Genomic DNA, 23,901 nt, shown 5'->3' on the forward strand with positions numbered 1-23,901 from the left:
AGCAAGTCATCTGAGCTGCCATAGGGAGCCGTGGGAGGAGGACTACGGTGATAGGCCTCACATAGGCCTCCTGTTCTGAGTTGTCCACCCGGGTTCATCCCATCCCACAGACCTGGCTGTGTGCACACAACCCCCTCCCCCCCTTCCTGATACCGGGGGAAGATCTGTGCAGGGACCAAAGGCAGGAGGTGAACCTTTGTGCACCTTGATCTCTGAACATAAAACAAACATGGATCCCTTCAGCTGTTGTGTCTGTTCAGTTTCCTAACCTCCGGTATCCCTGGCAGTGCCAGGTTTACAATGGCTCCAGTGGCTCCATGGAGCCGGGCCCATGCTCAGAAGGGCCCCTGGCCTGCTCCACTTGCACTGCGCCCTGAGACCCCGCTGGCTCCCCCCACCCACCACTCGCTCATCTCGGCCTGCCCGCCGGCTGGCTGAGGGCTCCTCTCCGCCCCCTGGCTTCACCCCTTGCTCCTCAGGCCCCTGGCCAGACCCCAGTGCACCTCTGGCTCTGGGCAGTCTCTGCTTCCTACCACCTGTGGGGCCCCACCTGTCTCCCGGAGCTGAGCCACCTGGGACTGGTGCAGAAGCCTGGCCAGTCTCAGCCAGGTGTGTGTGTGTGTGTGTGGGGGGGGAGACAGTGCAGAGGGCTTGGCTGTGCCTGTCCAGGCAAGTGCGTCTTGAGGGAGCCCGGCCGGGGCAGGTCCTGGCCTGGCTGATTGCATCACTCCCGAGGGGCTGGAGCAATTCCCGGCCCTGGGACCAGCTCTGGCTGTGCTGCCGGCTCAGCACATCAGACACAGTCGCCTCCCAGCAAGGCCAGTGAGTGCAGCCGGGAGGCAGGGCTTGGGGGAGTGGGTCTATGGGGGGGTGCTGGGCTGTGAAGGGGCATGGAGGATCTGTGTGTGTTGAGGCACTAGAGAGTGGGGGTTCGGTGGGAGGTGTTGGGCAGTTGTGGTGGGGCTGTGGGCAAGGATGGTGTTGTGCAGGGCACTGTGCATTTGTGGGTGGGTCTGGGCAGGGCACTTGGAATAGTGGGTCTCGGGGGCCTCTAGGGAGTCGGGAGTTGTTGGGCGGGGGGAGGGGGGAGCTGTATGGTGTGGCATGGGCCTGCCCCCGAGGGGAAGGGGCATGCTGGCAACATGGGGCCGGGCAGGCCACTGTGCGTCTGGCAACTGCCAGTTTGCTCGCATTGGGCGGAGCAGGGCTGCCCCTGCCATGCCATGCCCCATTGCCTCTGGCTGGCCCCTCGCTCCAGGGACTGACCTCCCCGCACCATGCTCCATTGCCTCTATGGGGGCTCACAAGTATGTTTAGTGCTGGGCCCACAAAAAGTTAATCTGGCCCTGATCCCTGGGGCCTGATTCTGATCTCGCTTTGCACAGGTGTAAATGAGGAGTAACTCCACTGGATCTGTGGAGTTCCACCACTGGGGGATCAGGATCAAGACCCTGGGTTTTAACCTGGCACAAAGCCTTTCTAGATGTATCAATCAGCCTCTGGAGAGGTCGGTTCCATACCTCTTTCCAGGTGAAGAAGTGCAGGTTGCCCTCTTCAGGTCTGACCATGTTCTGGATGACGCCATGTCTTGGGGGCTCGGAAACCATGAACTCCACATTCAGGGCTGTGAAATAGGCGTTGGGGATGGTCAGGATGTCCGTGGAGAGGGTTATGGAGCTCCCTTCAGTCACTGTGAAGTTGTGGATGTCCAGGGGGACTGAAAAGGGAAGGACCTCCAGGTCCACCACAATCCCCTCCAGGGCCTCTGCCCCACTGGCCGTGATGTCCACGGTGAACTGGTCGCTCTGCCCCTTGGGCTTGGAGTGCAGGTAGAGCACTTGGCTTTCGTTGATGTCCTCCTGGGTAAAGGACTGGATGGGGTTCAAGATGGGAGGCTCGTTGGAGGTGCCACTGTGGTAAACCATCATCAGGGATCCTGAGAGCGGGGGACTGGTCACGGAGTAGATAATCTCCTGAGGAGGGATGTCCTCGTGGACTACCTGTGTCCATGAGAGAGAGAGAGAGTTGGCAAGGCCTGGTTGATTCCATCCTTTGATGGGAGAGGTACTTCATTCTTTCCCGTGGGAGCAAGGTGTGACTCCTCCCCCATTCACACAGGGAGCCCGACTCTCAGTTGGACAAAAGCCCCTGGCAGTGCCCAGAGGGGTTAAAGTGGGCATGGTTTACAGAGCAGATGAGAGTGAGGCCTAGTCCATTCTACTGAACACCATGGGCCTGGACTCTGTTGCCTGGTGCCTGGTCCATTGCCACCAGTGACAAGGTGTGTCAAGCGCTACCACTCTGAGTAAGTATCATTGCACACCCACTGAGCACCGGTGGAAATGGCTGTGCAAGGAGCAGGGCAATGGAGAATCTTGTATTCAGTAGGGCTGGTTCTTCAGGCTCCTTGTTTGCAGCATGGCTCTAACCTGAGAAGTAGCTCTGTAACGATGGCATGGTGGGGTTCCGTGCTCAGTGTGTCTCCTGACCCCCAGATCAGATTTATGCAGATTGCAGCTACAAAGATGGGATTTGTTAGTAGCCAGCCTTGCAAACTCCCCTGAGATCTGACAAGCAAGTGGGCCTCTCCCCTTCTCACACATCAGCAGTAATCGAGGCTCTCCAGGGCCAACTGTATCCCCCAGTCCACATGTGCAACACCATTATCTCAGTGACACCTGTGCCAACCCACCAAGACCTGTTGGGGACATAACCTCAGACAACAGGATTGCACAGGTGTAGAAGAATTTGGACGGTAGGATCTTCATTAGCAGTGCTGATGCACAAGATGGCATGGACTCAGTCTGACTCCCAGATCCCAGGGGGTGTTTGCAGGGCTGGGCAGTTAGAACTGTATCCACACCCAACCTCCACCACCCCATCTTTTTACATGCAGAATGAGAAACTTTGATCTGGAAATTGGTGAGCGAGGATAACCCGGGAATCCCACAAGGCAAAAGTACTGGGTTATCCTTTGTGGTAATACCACACTTTAAGGGATAAGTGTTCCATGCACCTCTCTTTGGGAGCTCCGCAGAGCACAGTAACTCCAGCCCTCGGTTGTTTTCAGGGGTGGTGTGTCTTGTGCAAGGCAATTATCACCGTGCATCATCCTCCCTGTGGGAGCCACCTGCATTCACAGATTATTAGCCTGTCAGTAGGAAGGATGCCCTGCGAAAATTCATGCCCATTTTAAGCTCTTTCCCCTATTCAATACCAAGAAGATCCTATAGGATTTACTAGCAGAATTTTGCTATCCCATGTCCTGTAGCCAGGAAGACACATGGGGGGAGGGTGAATAAAAGCATGGGCAGATGCCTACAGAAGGTGTTACTTACTAGCAAGTAGTCTTTCTTAATCTCAACCGGTTCTCCTTGGAAGACGTGTATCTTCTCATGGTGGATGATGGTCAGGGGACTAGGATGGGTGTCCAGGAACACGGTGATCTCCAGCGTGTCTTCCACAGCCACCTGGTTAGCTTCTACAGAGAACTGGAACTTGTCCTTGGCATTCCTGCTGCTGTCGTGCTGATAGATCACTTCTCCTGCCAGCAGGTCCTTCTGGGAGAAGGAAGTCACTGGCTGGGCCCCTTTCAGCACCACCCCCCACCTTGGTGGGGTAGTTATCTGGAACCAGATTTCCTCGTCATTCCTTATGTCCATGTTGGTCTCCAGGCTGAGAATGGAGGAGTCAATGGTCCCCTGGCTCCCTTGGTGGATGACTAAGCCAGTGTTGTTGACAATTTGGATGTAGGGGTCCGAGGCCTGTACTTCCAGGAGGGCTGCAGTTTGGTGCAGGCCGTCAGAAACCTGAAGCTGTATCCAGCCCCGGTCCGCTCCAGAATGGACAAAGAGAATCTTCTTCTTCCTCAAGTCATCCTGTGTGAAGCGATACACCTGGTGGCTCCTGTCATCAATGGAAATGATGCTACCAAAGAGAATGTCCTTCCTCACCAGCACCAGCTGTGTGTCAGAGAATCCGGAGTCCTGGTCTGTGAAGGCGATGTCATTGGTGGTCAACAGGCGCTGCCCATTCCGTACTACATTGAAGACCTTGCTCACTACCTGAACTGGTGGGTGGTCATTGACAGGCTGGATGGAGACTCTGAAGACACCTCTCACTTCCTCTGTGTCAGAGTCAGCACTGCCCTCGCCCTGCTTGATGGCCACAAATGGGATATCATCCTCTATGGTCTCAGAGTTGTCATGCTGATACAGAAGCCTGCCCTGGAGAATGTCCTCATTGGTGAACTCTGTTATGACCTTCTCATGGGAAGGCCAGTTGGATGGTGTCCTCCAGACCAGCTTCCCATGCGTTGGCCCCTCAATCACCTCATACAGGTAGTCCATGTTATTCAAACTTCTCACAAACAGGTGGTCCTTGGAGATGACAGCCTGCCCTCCTTCCAGGACAGATAGAAGGACATTGGTCAGGACAGGTGCGTCTGGGTCCCCACCAATGCTTATCATATAGGTGTACATGGGGGAATACTGGGCATCAGCAGTGACACGGAACTGGAAAGAGTCCTCAGTCTCTTTAGAGTTCCTGATTGTTGCACTGTAGCTTAGGTGTTTTCTCTGCAAGTCCTGTTGGGTAAATCCAAAGCCCTCTGTCAGCCTGGTACCAAGAAGCTCAAGGTTCCCCTTTTTGGGTGCCTGGATTATCATGTAGTAGAAGGAAACTGGGTCAGAGCTTGGATCCTCCAGTGCTGCTTCCATTTCCCTGGTGGTGATGTTTTGGTGCCGCTTGTTCTTCATCTGAAGGGGGACCAGGGTCCTCATCTTGATGGTGGCCTTCTTGATCCTGATTAGGAAAGTGTTGTTTGGTAAGGTCTTCTGGCCAACTTGGACCTCGAACCTCAGCTTCTCCATTACATCTTCCAGCTGGTGCTCAGGATCCATGCTGAAGTACTGTATGCGCCCTTGCACAATGTCCTGCTGGTGGAAGGACTCAACTCTCTTCCACTCCCCTCCCATGCTCCCTTGCTTCTGGACTTCGCCATACCAGAGAGGCTCTGTGAGGCGATACAGGATGTTCACTCTTTGTTTCACGGCATTGGTCTCCACAGAGAGGTTGGCTGTGGTAATTGGAATGGCACTTCCTTGTGAGACAAACAGGCCAGTGTTGTTGCGCACTTGGATGTCGGGCTCTATAGCGATGACTTTTAAAGTGGCCACCGGGCTTCTTGCCAAGCCATCGCTAACTTGGAAGATGACCTGTAATGCTGGGCCAGTCTGGTGGACGTAGACCACGTTGCCTGCTTCCAGGTCCCTGCAGGAAAACTCTTCTGTGGGCACCCCAGGCTTAAAGTCATATTCCACGTAACCTTCTTCCATCCTCTTGCCGCCAAGCAGCTGGAATTTCAGACTGTCACAGGGTGTGTCATCATCAAGGGCCTGGATGATGTCTGTGCTTAGATGCTTTCGCGTGTGCTCCAGAATCACCATGAGGTCTCCGTGGGGGAAGATCACCTGCGGGGCATCATTGATGGGGCTGATCTTTATTGGCAGCAGGTATGTCTGGCCTTGCCATAAACACTCAGGAATCCCCCTTCGGGTCGTGACAGTTACCTCCAGCATCAGCTGATCCATGGGACCCTCAGAGCCATCATGAACATACTTGACTTTCCGATTTGCTATGTCTAGCAATGTGAATTTCCTTCTGCTCCTAGAGCTGAGGATGTCTAGTTCCAGCTGGCCATGTCTGGGTTCATTTGTGACACTAAAGAGGACTTGAGACTGTCTGATGTTTGTGCTGCTTAGGTCTATTGTTGGTTGGGTATGTTGCCATTCCAGGAAGGCCGTGCTTCCTTCAGCTACGACCAGGGGGCTGACATGCAGCAATTTGGTGAAGTTAGCAAAGGCGGGAGGGAGGCTGGGGTCAAGGTGGCATGGTTCTACCACTGGGTCTAATGCTCCCTGCCAGACATCAGGAGTTGGGGTGGTGAGTGCCTCGTCTCGCTCATATGCATCCTCATAATCTGAGTACTGCTCCTGCATCCTGCAGCCGGGTGTTATGTCCTTTGTGACCAGAGCGTCTTGCAGGCTCTTCTTCTCCAGGTTGACCCTCAGGTCCTCCATGCAGCCGATGAAGGAGCTGTTGGCAGTGCTGCCTCCTGAAGTGAAGGCAAGCTGGCGTTCCTTTAGCCTGCGGAAGGCGTTTTCATTCATGCCGCCGAAGAAGAGGCTGCCCTGGAGATCGAGGTAGCTGTGGATGCCCCTGTTGGAAGTCCTCGAGGCATAGTAGTCGACAAGGATCTCAAACTTGTAGATGTCCACGTGGAGCTTCACGTAGTGCTGCTGCTCGTCACTGATGAAGATGTTATTGTGCAGGATGACGGCCCCATTGCCTTTCTCCACCACCCCCCTCAGGCGCCCGTCGTAGATCTCCAGGTAGAAGAAGTCATTCTGCAGCCCCGACTGGTAGATCAGGGGGGCGTGCTTGATGCTTGTCACAATCACAAACTCGATAGTCCCTTCTTCCCTTGCGCTCCACCCCGGGAAAGCGATATAAGAGCGTGGGCCCAGGAAGCCGAAGGGGTCATCTGGCCCAGCAGAGAACTCCTCACTGCACCCCTCTCGAATCTCGTGGAACATTGTAGAGCCAGCGTCAGATGCCCACGGAGAGAGAACATCGAGGCCATTGAACTTTGCCATATGGAGGCAGCCTCTGAACGGAGAGCTGGACCCAGTGAGGTATGGCAGCTCCAGACTCCCTGTCCCGCCCACATAGAGGCCGTACTGAATGTCCAGCTGCTGTAGGGGACCTGGGATCTCCACAGAGGTGTTAAAGAGGCCATCCATGGTCAGAGTCATCCTACCATCTCCCACCGACAGCTCAGCATCGTGGGTTACTAGATTATTGAGGCGTGGCACTGCTGGAGATTGGATCGTCACTTCTTCTGAGCCCAGCTCTAGTCTGACCTGCAGTGAGAGAGGGTGAAAAGTGGAGTTAGAACCTTGGGACAAGCCAAAAGTTCTCTGGCATGGACAAGGACACAGGGCATGGCCAGGTGTCCTTGTGCCCCACTGATCTCCAGCTGCCAAGACAGCCCCTGGGGGCAATGAGCCACCAGATACAAGTCACAGCAGCCTTAAGTCTGCTCCCATTTATGCTGAAGACCAGCCCAGCTTTAGGCTGGCCTTAGGATAAGGACAGCTTAAAGATATCCTTGCTCTGCCTTCCCCTCTGGTTTTGCACGAAGCACAGCTCCATAGGACTGGGAGATCTAGACCTCTTTCTTTTTCTGTTATGAAGAATCTTCACTGAAGATATACTGTTCCAGGACTGGCTGATGTGCTCTTGTCCTGTGAGCCCAGCCTTGCAGAAAATGTTATGGGTCTCCAGCCAGACAACTAAAACTCACACATTAGAAAAAGCAGGTCCCTGCCACAAAGAGCTTCCCATCTCTTTAATGTTAAAAACAAAGAAGGAAATGAAATGCAAAAATGATGCCAAGGCAGTTGTAAGGTTGCATAGTTAAAATAAATTTAAAAAGGACTTATATAATGCAAAAACAACCGGGGCCAAATTCTCTTCAAGTGTAAATGTGCAAAGCTGCATTGAACTCAAAGGAGCTATACCCATTGTGCCAACACAGAGTTTGGCCCAAGGTTTCAAAAGCAACATTAACATGGCTTCTTTGCACATCCTAGAGACATTGACATAGGCAGAGCTATATTAAGCAGCACATTTCAGAAGGAAAAACAGGAGTAGGAAATAAAGGGCAACTTAATGATGCCGCCTTAATGTTGCATTGATGAGGTTTGTTGCACATGAATGCTCAGGGCGATCGATTGCTATGTACAAAGCTCAGCATTTGCTGACAGATATGACTCAGACCTGATAACTAATCTGTTCCCCCCGTTCCTAGAATGGGGAATCCCTTTGGGAGCTGTTGATAGCTGTTGGCAAGTGCTGGCTTTTGGAGGGTAGTCGCTGTGGATGTGCACATACATATAGACAGTCTAGGTAATTCAGCGATAGGTATTTCTCTGCTGCTTGTAACCGGGCTGTCCGTCAATCTGTCTTGTAATTAGGCATGTGTTTGGTGCTCATCAGTTAGGGCTTGGGGGTCCCTTAGCCTGTGCATCTGTCCAGGGGCATAAGGAGAAGTCAGAAAGTCCTTTATGCCTCTGCACAGGCAGCCCAGACTAAACGTTTGGGTGTGCGGGGGTGAGTAGGTACCTGCGGCTCCCCACCCTAGAATGGGGGGGTGGAGCATGGCAGGAAATGGGTGAGGTTTGGCTCTACCTCTCTCCCAGTTTGCTGGCCTGCAGAGCTGAACTGGGGTGGGGTAATAATTTATCGCTGGGTTTATAGGTGCTGGAATTAGGAGTGCTGGAGGTGCTACTGCACCCCCCTGGCTTGAAGTAGTAACAAACACCAAACACATGCTTTCCGCCTTCAGCACCCCCCTATACAAATTGATCCAGGACCCCTGGCTGGGATGATAGTGCGGTGGAGTTGTGGATCAATCGATTGTCTGTCTATCTGTCCTACCCTCCCTCTCTATCCATCCTGGGATACTCCCCCAGTCCCTCCCCAGGATATTGAATTTGAGTGCCAGATACTTTCTCTAGAGGCTCCCTCCTCTTGGCTCCCACCCTGTCTCTGGGCCTGGATCAGCAGCTCCGTTCCAGGCTCGTGTCTTGAGTCGGTCAGATGGGGGCAGCGCTTTGCAAGCAGTGGGGCCAGAGATCCTCATTGGCTGCAATGCTCTACCTCCCCCTCCCACACAGAGGAGACCAGCCCCGTGCTGACTCTTCATTCCTGATGTCTTCATTGCCAAGGGGCTGGCTTGGCTCTGCTCCGTAACCACTGCTCTCCCTGCCTGCCAGGGAAATAGCAGGCTTGGTTTCCTCAGCCGTCCCCACAAAGAGCAGCCTCGGAGCCGGGCTAAGTAGAGGGTTGGAGGAAGGAACCTGACGGAAGAGGCGGGCGGGATCTCTCCTGACAGATGGCCTCCATTAGGGAAACCTCAACCCATCATCTCCCAGGCACTGCAGTCTGCCAGGCTCTGTGGTCCGTGGGGCAGCCCTGGCGGCTCTCTTGGGCCTAGAGAGGTGTGGGGGAAGGGAACGTGTGTTGGGACACTCCTTATTCTTTCTTTGTGACAGACCTTGGTACAACCACACAGATGTGGGGTTCATCCCTCTGCCCCACTCACCCCCGTGGCAGTCTGGGCCTTTTCCCAACTGGCGTCCTGGATTTGGTCACTTTTCTGGAGCTGCCCTACCCGGCTACCGGACTGTCAGCAGGTGCGGCATTAGCATCAGGCTCTCGTGCAGTGCTTGCATGGCGTCCTGACGGTTGCTAGTTGGGCAGGTGGCAAGTGGGCTTGGATTAAGGGCTTTCAGAGCTTGGTAAAATAGTCAGCTCCACAGTGAAGTTGTTGGGGGGAAGGATGCTACAGATTCCATCTCCACCACGATTTGGGCTTTGGCAGAGCTCCTGACTGGCAGCCAGGGGAAGGGGCAGAGGGCCATTTAGAAACAACTGTAGGGCTCGGCACAGATGGTGCAACATGCTCTCAACAGCACTGACACACTGGGCAATAGGCCAAGACCTACCCTCCCTCCTGGGATTTCCCGCCAAAGCCGGAGATCCCTCCTGAGGTGGCTGTTTCCGGGGCTTCCCCCTGCAGGATGTCCTGTCACTCCCGCTTGGTGTTCTTTGCCTTAGACACGCCTGCTTGGTCTGACTGCTGGGGAGGTAGCAACATGGCACTGCACCCCCGTTCAGGGTCCCAGGACCTGATCCCTGCTGAGCCTGACCCCTGGCCCCACAGGGTGTTTTGTGGGCTTGGTTAGTATCCAAAAAGAAGATGCTGTCCTTAAAAACATGCAGCATGTGTGGGCATTAGTGCCCAGATAACACTGCCAGGCTCACAGCCCCCTATTCCCACAAGATCCCAGCCTCCCCACTGTGCTTCTCACACTGGGTCAAATCTCGGAGTAAGCAGGTACAGCCCCACTGATGTCAGCGGAGACCTGCCCGCCTACCCTGAGGCCAAATGTGGCAGTAACCTTGCCATTCCCGCTGCAGGGAGGAGAGAGCATTGCTGACCTGCAGGATGCCAGAGCGGAGCTCCACCAGGAGATAGTCAGTCTGTCCTGCAGCCAGGAAGAGGAGCCCGCTCCGCTGGCTTGTTGAAAACTGCAGGTGGAGCTGGACTGTGCTGTACACCTCCACCAAGGGCATCTCCACGTAGCCGTCTCCAAAGAAAGAGGCTGAGAGGGAAAGAGAAGAGGTTCAGGGCCTGGGCTCCTGTTAGGTGACTTGACTACCGCATGGGGCCAAGAGAACCCCCCTCCTCTCCCCTGCAGAAGGGCCTCTCCCCTGTGACTTAGCCACAGGGCTCCCATTGTAGACCATCAGCCATGTTCCTAGGCTGTCCATCAGAGGTTGTTGGTGAGCGACATGCCGCACACTCTCCAGTCAAAGGGGTGAACGTTTGGTCTACTGGATGGGGCCTCGGGAGACCTGGATTCTATTCCCCGCTTTGCGACTGCCCTGCTGGGTGATGTTGGCAAGTCACTTAACCTCTTTCTTTGCTTCCCTTCCAACCCTTCGTCTGCCTTAGCTGTTAGACTGTAAGGTCTTTGGGGCGTGGATGGCCCAAGAGTACCTAGTCTCAACGGTGCCTAGCACACTGTGGCTCTGATCTCATCTGGGGCCTCGGGCACAGCTGCATTACAACTGGGGGCTGAGTGTCTTGCCCCCATAGCGCCAGCTGCAGCCAGGCCAGGAGGAGAGATGGGGAGTTAGGGATTAAAGCCAGCACTTTCACCTGGCAGTGCAGAGCAGCTGCCGTCTGCAGGAACCCAAGTGTCTTCGCTATTCAGGTTTATTTTTTTCTGAGCAATCTTTTGTTTTTAACTTCAAGGAACCACTTACGGGGCTAAATTAATGGGAGATCTAATCTCCTTGCTGGATTTCCATTAGCCAGGAACTGAAATACTCTAACCTCTCCAGCCCCTGTATTATTTCATCACCCTGCAACATTCAAAAACCCTGTGAAAAGCAAACACAAATACAACTGGAGGAAGCTGCACATACCCCTCACTGTCACTAGGTGGGGAAAGCAGGTCAGCAGACACACACAACACTGTCTCTTTTTGCTACCCACTGCCCTCCTAAAACCTCTCTCTCTTCTGGTGTTCAGCAGTGCATATACCCAGGGCAGTGTTATTTAAGCAGCTTCCCTCTCTTCCTCTCAGGGGTGTCTGTTGGTGTCACCTTCAGGAGCTGGCCAGCTCTGACAGCAGCATGCTTCGCTCCACAGAATTGTGTTGCAAGTTGTTGAACATTGGCGGCACAGGAAAAAGGAAGGAAAGTGCTTCAAACAAATCCTTTCCCCTTTTCTGGGTGTCCCTTTCCCATGGGACGCCATAGAGCTGGGTGGTAAAGACGAGGAAGGCTGTGTTTCTCAGAGCACAGCTGGCATGAGATTGGGCTGGAGTGAGCTCTTTCCTGTCGTCTTTTCACAAGAGCTGGTGTGTGAGCTGCAGCGTTCTGGCCAAATTCCAGTTTTGGACATGGCTGGTAGAGGTGGAAAAGGCTCATTCGATACCCCACTGCAAGGAACAGACATAAGGCTTCAGTCGTGGCTGTATCAGTCCCTGGGCCGGAACCTCAACTGGTGTAAATCAGTGTAGCTCCACTGAAGTTGACAAAATGACCTTGATGTACACCAACTGAGGATCTGGCCCGCTGACCTTATTCTTCCTTTTGTTTTAGGCAAAGGGTATGTATATTCTGCCTGCCAAAATTCCCTCTGCCGTTGCAGTTGGATACCATATTCTTCTTTATTCTCGGTGTACGCGACTGCATGCTGTTGCTTTGCACTGTTCAATAGTTGCTGAATTTCACCCCCAAAGTGGCTTCTTTTCGGTGACAGGGAAGTTTATTCTTTTATACGTCGGTGTGTGCACAATGTATCTCTATACAGCTATTTATTTGCCATACAAAAAAAAAAACACATTCAAAGAATTTAAGATTGCAAAGTCAAGCACTCCAAAGTTGGGAAATGCTCGAATTAGGAGCAATTAGAAAAAACGTATGTGCTCCTGTGGTTAAAGACGCGGTCATAATGCGTATGTCCAAGGGGGCAGAATTAAAGTTGCTCGGGCAACCCAAATTCTGGCATTTCCTAACTTTTTAACTTTTGAGTGCTTGACTTTGCAAAGTTTTAGAACATTTTAATGGAGTTTTTGTATATATATATATATGTGTGTGTGTGTGTGTATTACTTAGTCCATCCCATGCTTTTCTGCACATTGGGCTACCCGCATTTGCCATCGTTGCCTGTCAACTGCCCTTCTCTCCAAATCTTCCCATTACATGTTGAGGTGCTTGATGTTGTTCAGAACTGTTCGTTTCCATGTCATTCGTGGTCTTCCTCTCTTTCTTCTTGCGTTTTCTGGCTTCCATTCAAGTGTTCCACTTCCATTGGTAAGTGTTCTTTTTCCATTCGCAGTACATGTCCCAACCACTGACGTCTTCTTTTGTAGATTATTTGTGAGAGATATGTGTGTATGTCTACACATATATAATATGTATATGTGTATAGTACATATATGCATATATGTATAGAATATGTATGCATGGTAGATAAATATACAGACACAGTCCCAATCCGTGCCGTCTCTTAAATAAATATAAAAGTTTAAAACAAAACTTTGAATATCCCAGAAATGACTTTAACTCTGCTCGGTATCACTGCCCGGTTTCAACATATAGATCAGAGATCCTCTTACATTTTCCCATCCTCCATCGCTATTGTCACAAAACACTGCCCATTTGTCACAGACCCTTGCTGGTTCACCCACCCATAGGTGTCCAAAGATGCCAATATCTTGCCTCTTATCCTTCATATACAGAACAGAGACTTGACTCTGCCCAATCCCAGCAACCGTGTATGATCAAACTATAACATGGCGTATCTTGGGGGACAGTCTTTGAGGATAAGAAGGTTTAGAGCTTGGCTTCTTTGAATGCTACAGCCAGCATTTTCAAATGTGCATTACCTAAAATAAGGCATCTAACACCATACTTAGGTATTTAAGTAGTCTGATTTTCAGAGGCACTGACCTGTCCATGCCCTCCTTCCTGGCCATGCCCCTTATCCTGGCAGCCATGAGGCGGGGTGGGAAAGGAGCCACCATAACAGCTCCCCACTACACCAGGTTCTGCCAATGCAGGGGAGATTGTCTAGAGGCTGGTTCTGCTGGGTTCTGAGCTATTTTGCATCAGTGGAATGCTGCTTAGGACCGGGCCTCTCATGTCTTCAGTGGATTTACTCCTGATTTACCACTGGTACAAATGAGAGGAGAATCCAGCTCACTCCTTGCAGTTTGTTTGCCTTCCAACAGCTCCTAAATATCAGCTGCCTTTAGGTGTCTGATTTTAGGAATTTCATCGTTGTGTCCAAACGATCACATTCTACGTGACGAGTCTGCAGTTTTTAACAACCTCAGAAGCTTTCCTGCTTGACTTGAGATTGAGCCCAGTTATCTCGGTGACTGAAGCTGACAGCTTCTAGAACTGACAGGAAATTAACCAGGCTTATCCCCTGCAGGTAAAATTTGCTAATACAGGCTGCAGAGCAAACGGAAAGCAAACACAGCACTTGGTGACTGTGGAACAGCATCTGTAAGGGAGAGTTTGAAATAAGCCCATCATTGGAAAGGTTACAGATAATGACACTGACTTGCCTGGAAGAGGTAAAGCCAGGGCTCCTGCCTCTTTGACACATTTTCTTGCAGATTCAAAATTCTGTGTTTGTTCTTTAGCTAAACCTTGCTACTTTGCTGAGGGGAGTTGCTGCTCTACTCCGACCCATCACTTTCCCCTATGTAGAGTTTGCCATCTGAGCTTTCAAACGGTCTTCTGAATCCTAGCCTTTAGGGACCGCCTCGCGGCTTCAATAACTTAGAGGCATCCCTGATGTTATTTAGACACATAAACAATGTTCTCATTCACCTGCAGAGCGGAAGCTGCCCATTGGTCTCCCTTTGAGAACTACACGTGTATTACATGTGTCTTATACGTGTATTACACCCACTTTTGGCTGGGCAGAAGAAGCTACATGTACACGCTTGTGCTCGTTTGAAACCCGCCCTCCTAGTTAGCTCTGGGCACGTCTGAAGTGCTTGCTCATTTCCTGGTTGTTACACTTGCCCTTGGTATGTGTCATTTTGGAAGCCTGGCCCAGATGAATCACAAGAGGTGTGCTTTTAGCCACGAGGGCATTGTAAGTCACTGTCCTCCTCTGAACATTGTTCCTCTGGCCTTTAAAAAAAAAGTTTGCCTTTCTTTACTGCGTTGGCTGTTTCACTAGGAGGCATTCTTCTCTCTGAACCGGCACTGAACCAGCACCTGGCTGAGGGTATGTCTACACTATGAAATTAGGTCGAATTTATAGAAGTCGGTTTTTTAGAAATCGGTTTTATATATTCGAGTGTGTGTGTCCCCACAGAAAATGCCCTAAGTGCATTAAGTGCATTAACTCGGCGGAGTGCTTCCACAGTACCGAGGCTAGAGTCGACTTCCAGAGTGTTGCACTGTGGGTAGCTATCCCACAGTTCCCGCAGTCTCCGCTGCCCATTGGAATTCTGGGTTGAGATCCCAATGCCTGATGGGGCTAAAACATTGTCGCGGGTGGTTCTGGGTACATATCGTCAGGCCCCCGTTCCCTCCCTCCCTCCGTGAAAGCAACGGCAGACAATCGTTTCGCGCCTTTTTTCCCGAGTTACCTGTGCAGATGCCATACCACGGCAAGCATGGAGCCCACTCAGCTCATTGTCACCGTATGTCTCCTGGGTGCTGGCAGACGTGGTACTGCATTGCTACACAGCAGCAGCAACCCATTGCCTTGTGGCAGCAGACGGTGCAATAGGACTGGTAGCCGTCATCGTCATGTCCGAGATGCTCCTGGTCGCCTCTGTGAGGTGGATCAGGAGCGCCTGGGCAGACATGGGCGCAGGGACTAAATTTGGAGTGACTTGATCAGGTCATTCTCTTTAGTCCTGCAGTCAGTCCTATTGAACTTATCTCATGGTGAGCAGGCAGGTAATACAGATTGCTAGCAGTCCTATTGCATCATCTTCTGCAAGAGATGAGGATGGCTAGCAGTCCTATTGTACCATCTTCTGCCGAGCAGCCATGAGATGTGGAAGTCCTTCTGCACCGTCTGCTGCCAGCCAAAGATGTAAAAGATAGATGGAATGTATCAAAACAAGAAATAGACCAGATTTGTTTTGTACTCATTTGCAAACCCCCTCCCCCCGCCCCCCTAGGACTCATTCCTCTAGGTCACACTGCAGTCACTCACAGAGAAGGTGCAGCGAGGTAAATCTAGCCATGTATCAATCAGAGGCCAGACTAACCTCCTTGTTCCAATAAGAACAATAACTTAGGTGCACCATTTCTTATTGGAACCCTCCGTGAAGTCCTGCCTGAAATACTCCTTGATGTAAAGCCCCCCCCCCCCCCGCTTTGTTGATTTTAACTCCCTGTAAGCCAACCCTGTAAGCCATGTCGTCAGTCGCCCCTCCCTGCGTCAGAGCAACGGCAAACAATCATGCATCTGAGTTGAGAGTGCTGTCCAGAGCAGCCACAATGGAGCACTCTGGGATAGCTGCCGGAGACCAATACCGTCGAATTGTGTCCACAGTACCCCAAATTCGACCCGGCAAGGCCGATTTAAGCGCTAATCCACTTGTCAGGGGTGGAGTAAGGAAATCGATTTTAAGAGCCCTTTAAGTTGAAATAAAGGGCTTCATCGTGTGGACGGGTGCATGTTTACATCGATTTAACGCTGCTAAATTCGACCTAAAGTCCTAGTGTAGACCAGGACTGAGATATGAGTCGGCAAGGCGCTGCCAGATGTGTATGTAGGTCCTTAACAGGGCATGACTTTGTGCTCTCTATCTCACCTTTACACTTCTACAACATCAGCCTGCTTGCAGGGGCATCTGCCATTTTGTGAGCAGAGCTGAATGCAGCATGTTTCAGAGGAAACACACACTGTGCTCTGGCTCACAGAGAATTCTGAACGAAGTGGCATCCAGACTGATGGTAAATGGCTGCTCTGCGTAAGGAAGAGCTCAGTCTTTGAATGAGCGGTAATCCTGAGCTTCTGATTAATGACACCTTTTAAAAGATTAGGCTAGAGGGAGCACGGTCTAGTGGATATGCTGTTGGACTGGCTTCTGTTCTTCATTCTGATACTGACCTGCTGAGTGCCCAGACCCCCTCTTCTCTGTACTTCTGTGTCCCTTGCCACCCTTTGATGTCTCTATTTAAGCTGTAAGCTCTTTGGCTGTCTTTCCCTATGGGTGTCTTCACTGCAGAGCTCAGCCGGGGGTGGACGCCTGGGTTACCCACGCCCAGGCTTGAGCATCCCCAGTGCTAAGGGAACACTCAGGTCAGACCCATGTAGCCACATCCACGCTGGGACTGTGGTAAACCTGGGTTAGGTGTTGGGATTTCTGGGGGCATATCCCTTGGTTCTTAGTGCTGTATGAGGTAGAAAGGCAGGAAAACATGGCCCCTGGGGCACTGTGGGAAGGTACTGGAGGAATATTAGGACCTGGGTTCTGTAACCCTGTTAACATCCTGTATCCACGCTGCAAAATAGGTGGGTTAGACTAGAGCGCCCTTAAAACGGAACCCAGGCTCTAACGTGAGCAAGCCCAGGTTCCAAACTCATATGAACCCAACTAAAAGGCTTTTGTGTGCGGATGGTAGGGGGGCATAGGGCTAAAACCCAGGTAAGAGCCTGAGCTAGCTCTGCAGTGAAGACACACCTATGTGTTTGTACGGTGCCTAGTGTAATGTAGCTCTGATCTTGGTTGGGGCCTCTAGCTCCCACTGTAATACAAATAGTAATAATAGGGTCGGGAGTTTGACCCTGGCCTTGGTAATCAGATTCATAGTTTGTGACGCCAGAAGGGACCACTCTGATCATCTAGTCTGACTTCCTGCCTAGCACAGGCCAGAGTATCTCACTCAGTAACCTCTGCATTGAGCACGTTCTGTCCCACCTAAATCCCCCTGCAATTGCCAGAGAGGTTGTTCTTCAATTTCTCTGCCAAAAGAAAAGGTTATATAACGTGCTGATGCAAGATAGCTGCCTCCGGAGAGATCTGCATTTCCTTGGTGAGCGAATGGCCCTGCATACAGCCTGCAAAGTGCTCTGGGATTCTTCCCTAGGAAAAGCGCTCTCTAACTGTGAATTATTGTTGTTTGTCTCCCCGTGTCCCCGCTTTATTTCAGCTTTATTATCTTTCTCGTCTCTGCAGCCAGCTCCGGATGGGGACTCTATCCAGAGGCAGTCGAGTTGCAGTGGAAAGGCTGTCTTGAGTTTAGTGATTCAGTTTAAAACAAAGCTGAGGGTGTCTGGGATTTGAAGACGCAGGTAAAAAGAAAATGTTTGCATTAAATGTTCCAGAGTGATCTCGGATTTCTTTATAAAGTGTCAAGAGTTTGTGGGGGGATATTTAAGCACAAAAGGTAGCTTGTGTTCCCAACTCTTGCAATATTTGGTGTTTTTCTTAAAGCCCCAGCTCCTGGAGCCCTATGATTACATGGGACTCTCAGCTTTCGTTTAAAACCTGCCCCAGATTTCTAGTCCTCAGGGCTGCAGAGAAGTTGAAAATGTGATCCCTCGTGGCTCTCATTTTTAAAAATCTCATGGTTTCTAAGCCAATCTCGGGATTGTTTCCAGGATGACCTGGCTCATGATTGTGGAATGTCTGGGGTAGAAAGTCAGCGGAGGTTAGGTGTCCAGCTGCCCTTTCGTGCCTTTCAAAACCTTTCTCTTAGTGCATGTGAAAATGTGGACACCAAGCACTGCATATGCAAGTACTCCAGGCTTTGTGTAAAACTCCCCTCAAGCCCCTGCCGCTTGCTTCACTCTTGACATGTAACATGCCCTGCTACTCCAGGCCAGCGTCAACAGATTGCCCTCCACCCTGACCTGCACAACTGCCGCTCCAGTCTTGGGGCCCCACACAGCTCTGCTAATACACGTCAGTTCTGGCCGGCTCTTCCAACCCAGGGACTCCACTGAACTGTGCCAAAGCACTTCAGTCCTGACTTCCAGGCCCATGTGCTCTTCCCATCTTAGGCACCCCTCCCCCCGGCTCTGCTAGTGCATGGCTGTTCTGAAATGCAGCCCCCGGACTATTCCAGTCCTGGATCCCGCCCACAGCTCTGTCAGTGCATGTCAATCCGCTGGCCACCTACCCAGCCAAAGCATCTCGCTCCTCATTCCCAGAATCTCTGTAGTTTGCATCCTGGGCTCCCACTCTGCCAACGGTGGTAATGTCTAGCAGCTTTCCAGTGTGGGGAAGTGTCTAGGGGGCACTGGGATGAGACCATTACGCTGAGGCCCAACCCCAGCTGGGCTCTGGGATTTGAATTGCTATTTTTTTCCTATTACACTTTCCTTGTTGGGGTTTTTTTGTCACACGTTCAAAGAGCCAGTGTAATTGGGATGGAGATGCTGACCTGGGGGGACCTGAAGTTCCCAGTCACAGCTATTCTTAGCTAGCTCCTAGTTTAGCTTGCTGCTACAATCATCTCCTTTGAATGATTAGCCCCATATGATCCGCCACTCCTGGCTGAATGCCTGGTTTGCCATTCATAAATAAGATCATCTGTGCTTTGGGGCAGGGACTGTCTTGTCTTAAGTTCTCTGTACAGCATCCGGCCCCATGGCACCATTATTCTGTGTGGGGCCTCCGGCACAGCTGCAGCACAAAGAAGTAAGAAGTGTACATGGTGCAGGCACTAAGGTGGTTGAGAGAAAGCAACTAACAGCAATGGGTACAAATCAACCCCTCTGATCTGAATTTTAGGGGGTTCAAAAGCTAATCCAGTTGTGGTGTTGCTCTGATCAGCTGGTGATTTACACCTGGGGGAAGAAGTGGGAGTTTCTGCCTGTTGCACGTGATCGGTGAAGCTGGTTTCCTGTCTAAGGTACTTATCTGGCCCCATCGCTGTAGCAGCTGAGCTCCTCCTCCCAGGTGTTAATGTCTTTATCCTGACGACACTCCTGTGAGGCAAGGCAGTGCTGTTACCCCCGCTACAGAAGGGAACCTGAGGCACAAAGAGTCTAAGGGACCTGCCCGAGGTCACAGAGGAAAGTCCATGGCAGAGCAGAGAACTGAACCCAGGTTTCTGGTAGCACCCTTGCCACTGGACCATCCTTCCTCTCTTCCCTGTCTCTACTTCTTCTGTTTTCTGGGATTCCCCAAGCCCATTTCCAGTCCTGTGTCCCTTTTGGATGCTCCAGCCCTGCCGCCCCTTCTCCCCCTCCAGAACCAGTCTGATGCACACCAGCTCCCAGGGGAATGGCTTGTCCCTGGAACTGGATGCAGCCACATCGCTCTTCCTTTCCGAGCGGATAATAGCTGCAGTGTTCACTGCCGCATGGCGGTGGGTGGGAGCCCGTCCTGATGGGCTGTGCTGTGGGGCTCTACGGTCACGGTGACCGTCTCTGGTTGGGGTGCTCAGCCCCGGAGCTAAAAATACCTCCTGTTCCCAGCTCCAAATGTCCCTCAGGAAATGACTTTCCCGTGCCTTGCCAGAAGCAGAGACCATGCGAGAGAAAGGCGTGCACTGAGAGGCCACAGTCACAGTTTCCAAGTGCTCGGCCAGCAGCCAGTAGATTATAGGCTGCTGTTCTGTGTTTCCTTTTTTGTGACCAGCATTTCCACGATCTCCCACCCTGTGTGATTACTGCCCCGGAGCAGATGCAAACAAGCGAAGGCTGAGTGTCCATCCGGGGCCGCCTGGGCTCCCGCAGGAAGCAGGCGGCCGGTGTGCACCCAACGGAAGAGCTGCCAATGGGCCAGGTCAGCGATGGATGAGTCTGGAAAGCGCTGGGTGTCACTCCCCGCCCCGGTTCCCCTTTCGTTACTTCAAAACACGCTATTCTTGGCACAGCCACTGTCTGGAGAGGTATTTATGCAGCCGAGGGGCTCCCCGCCCTCGCTCTCCCAAGCAGTGATGCTGCCCTACTGGCTAAACCAAGCCGCTTTGTGCAGGGGCCGGCTGGCTTCTCCACTTGGGTCCTCCTTTGTCTTGTGTATGGCAGCTCCCTCCACCTCTGGCACTGAGGCATCAGCCTCGCCTATAACAGGGCAAGAAAACAGGATGTTTTTTTCCCTCCCCTGCCCACAAGATGAGTCACCCCTCAAGATGCTTAAGGAATCAGAGACTTCAAGTAATTCCCTAACTTGGAGCTGGCTGGCAGAGAATGCCCTGCCCTGGGGATGCTTCAGCAGGGTAGAACGTTATCTGTTCCCTGGCATGAGCCAGCACAGGACAGCCCAGACTCGGGGCCTTTATTGAGGGGGGAGATTTAGCCAGACTCAGTTGTCAGCAGCCAGGGAGGCCCTGCTTTGGGAGAGGGGACCTTTAGTGCTATCCTGGCTTAGCTCCTTGTCTGCTGAGGGAATTAAACCCAGCATCTTACGAAGGCAGCACCCTCCATCAGTTAGTGTATTGGGTGACTGCTTTGTGATAGGGTGTATCCCCCTCTCACTGACACTGAAAGGGTTAAGGGGAGCTGGAAAGCTCAGGTAGAGCATTTGTTGGCCACTACAGGGCCTGGTCAGCAGAATTAAGGATGAGAGCCAGCTGGGGTGGGGCTGGGGGAAGGACTTCAGGGCAGAAGGAGGCAGGAAGTCCAGGGCAATGGTCTGGGGGACCTTACCCAGTAGAGAAACTCCGGCAAGAGACCGGGAGAAGCCACCAGGGTGGAGCAGGCTGCGGCGGTGGGCAGGATCTGGCCTTCTGGGGAGAAAGCCCTGGGAGGCGTTCAGCCGTGGGACAGAGCCCAGGGGAATCTGAAGAGGGAGAATAGGTCCTGCCTGTGGCTGGCAGCAGTGTTTTAAGTTTGTATCTTCATTTGGGACTTTTTTGGGGGGGGAGAACCTGGGGGAGGGTGAACCTAGAGAGGCTGTGGAGCCTGGGGAGAATACCGGTGCACATTGGGTCCAGGAAGGGCTGTGGGAAAGGGCTGCTGATGGGCTGAAGGAGGAAGAAGCCCCGGGAAGAAGCTGGGGTAGGTGTGAATAGACAGACCTTGCCTGCTCACTGCAGGTTCCCTGGGCTGGAACCCAGAGGAGGGGGGTGGGACAGGCCCACTGAGAAAAGTGCAATGACCCTGGAGACCAGGGTTGGGCCAGGGGGTCTGGACTTGGATCCAAGAAACAGCGTGAAGTCGGACTCTCATTTGTTGGGCTCTCTTTTACCCTGGATGGGGGGGTCTATAAGGGATCTGGCCAAAGTCTGTGTCATGAGAAAAAGCAGACCCCTGTAAGGCTGGCATGGCTGTCAGCAGGGGCGCTAGATGAGGAGAGCCCACTGTGCTATGTCCTGCCATGAGGGGGCTTGCCAGTGATGAAGCTACTCTTGTGCATATCTGTCAGGCACTTTTGTGCACGTTGCCCTGAATTGTTGCCTCTCCCGCGCTCAGTCATGAGCAGCCGTATTGGTGATTCATCTGAACAGAGACCGTCACGGCATCTGGCCCTGCCAGCAAGCTGAGATCGATGCATCCAAGCCCCGCTCCCTGGGCTGGACCCCACGGTGAGGACTCTTTTCTGTGCTCTGGAGAGGGGCCCGCAGCAGAGAAGAATAGCTTAACTGAGAAGCGCCTGCCAGAAATCACGGAGCACCAAGCAGACAGCCCCTTCCTGTGTGCATGGCTGGAGAGTGTGGATGGAAAGAGGTGGGGGTGGGAGGTCATGGGGAGAAAGGGGCAGGCAGGGCTGCCTGGGATTAGAGGGAGATGGAAGAAGTCAGCTTGGAACATCAGGGAGGCTATAATTGCTTACAGCTGGCTCTGCAGCCTCCGTCCAAGGGGAAGTCCCAGAAGGCTCTTTATTAATGGTGACAACTCATCCATCTCTGATTCCCTCTCATCAAAGCCTCATCTCGCTCCCCTTTCCTGGTCTCTTTGTTGCCCAAGGCTCACGTTTGCTCTTTCTCTTGCTCGGCTTTTCTTTCTCCTCTGATCTCTTTACCCCTCCACTTTACTCTCCTTTCTCTCTCGCGCGCCTTCACTAACAGCAACATCCCGGAAGGTTCATGACCTGGCTCTCATTGGAATCACCGATCAGTGGGCTCAAAGGCACCAAGGTCAAGCTGAAAGAGACTCTACTTTTGCTGGAGCTCTCTGGGCCTCCAGCGACGCGAGGGCATCCTGTTACACCATGCAGACCCTGGGATGAATGAACAGGGAGGTGGCAGTCAGTGCCCTCTCCTGGGGAGGGTGATCCTTCCAAGTGTTGGTTCTAGTTGTGAGCTGAGGGACGGACTCCACACTGAAAGGACACAGACTGAATTTCCTTCCGGACTATAGCTGCAGCAGATTGTTGTACCAGTTCTTAGGCAGTTAGAGAGAGATAACTCAGTCACTAATCTGCAGTGTGGAGAACAGATGTGCAGCCTTCTGCTGTGATCATGGCCCCACCAAGCACTAGGAGTAAGGCTTACAGTATCTGCAATCCTTCAGCCATCAGAAGGCAGGTGTGACAGGTAACACTGGAGCAGATCTGATCTCATCCCTCAGAAGCCTAGCCAGAACATCACAGGATGTGTGTGGAAGGATGTCTCCTGAGGTGATGCAGACATCTGTCTCCTCTCAAGTGCTTAAGAGGGGGAGAAGCACCAGGTCTGGCCTGTAGAATGGCCTGTGATATTCACTGTGACTCTCCAGAGCTGGAGCACTAAATCCCCCATCTAACAGTTGGTGATGGTCCTTGAAGGTCAGCGATGGACTTTGCGGAAGGATACTGACTGCTCACTGAACTGGTGAGGTTTCTCTTGGGAAGGGGGCCACTGAGTTCCAGGCATAGGAATCCCTCATCAGGCTAGTGCCGTGTTCTAGGGAGGGTGTCACTGACTCCCCCGACTCGTTCCTTGTGCATTCAGTGTCTGACGGCCCCAACCCTGGGGGCTGAGGGATTGGCAGATTAAAGAGCGATCCATCCTCACACTCACCATGTAGCTGCCAATGGGGGCTTAGTCCACCGTGAATCACTTACAGCTGGTGGGGGTGACTTCCATGAATCCAAACCACTGGGCTTTCAGCCCAAATGGCATTCATACCACATAGCTGGAAAGAGGAAGGCAACTCCAGGTAGTGTTAGAATTGGCCAAGTTCGTTGCTGCTGTAAGCAGATGCAGCCCCCTTATCTACTATAGAGTTGTACTTTTATCCTCCAGGGCTGCACGTAACCCAATGAGTATGTTTAGATGGTTAGTTGTGCATCATTGTGTAACACTGCATATACTGTGTGTGTCAGAAAGTGTATGTGTTTGGAAATATGTGCGTTTGGGTGTGTATACGAGAAGGTAAGTGTGTAGAAGAATGAGACTGGGTGTGAATGTGTGTTGTGGGGCATATTACTTCATTCACAGCTCCAAAAGCCCCTATCTGATACTCTAGGGCCAGGACACACATACACACATTCAAAAAGCTCACCAAGTTGTTTTCAGAGACTGTGGAACAGAAGGCAGGGGAAGGGGTTTGCATGGACACACTAGAGATGTTTGGCTGGGTGTTTCAATGTGTGTGGTTATTTATATGTGACAGTCAAGCTGTGTCTGTGCTGTTCAGATGGGCGGGTGTATACACGGGGGTTAGCCCGAATGGGGCTATGACTATGAGTGTCTTTAGGTATGTTAGCACATGGCTCATGGGTTCCCCACAGGGGGGCTGTGGACAAGTTTCAGGAGGTTACAACCACCTTCCCTTTTTTTATGGTTGGATGGCAGGGGATTCCCAACAGTATGTTAGCAGGGTCCCAAAACTTTGTTCTGTTCTAGCCAGAGATGACGGAACAGGACAATTTGAGGACTGCTGTGTCTGAGCGA

General features: G+C 52.1%; 1 protein-coding gene across 1 annotated transcript in view; it reads right to left on the minus strand.

Annotated features, from left to right (window-relative positions):
• CSPG4 (chondroitin sulfate proteoglycan 4) overlaps positions 1 to 23,901 on the minus strand; it is an 81,321-nt gene that overhangs the window by 23,189 nt on the left and 34,231 nt on the right. Inside the window, exons 2-4 of the mRNA XM_027831049.3 lie at positions 10,069 to 10,232; positions 3,339 to 6,923; positions 1,521 to 2,000 (exon numbers count right to left, since the gene is read on the minus strand). Of these exons, the coding sequence (XP_027686850.3) occupies positions 1,521 to 2,000; positions 3,339 to 6,923; positions 10,069 to 10,232 (4,229 nt within the window). The remainder of the gene's footprint in view (positions 1 to 1,520; positions 2,001 to 3,338; positions 6,924 to 10,068; positions 10,233 to 23,901) is intronic.

This window comes from Chelonia mydas, chromosome 10 (assembly GCF_015237465.2).
Source record: "Chelonia mydas isolate rCheMyd1 chromosome 10, rCheMyd1.pri.v2, whole genome shotgun sequence".
NCBI lineage: Eukaryota > Metazoa > Chordata > Testudines > Cheloniidae > Chelonia > Chelonia mydas.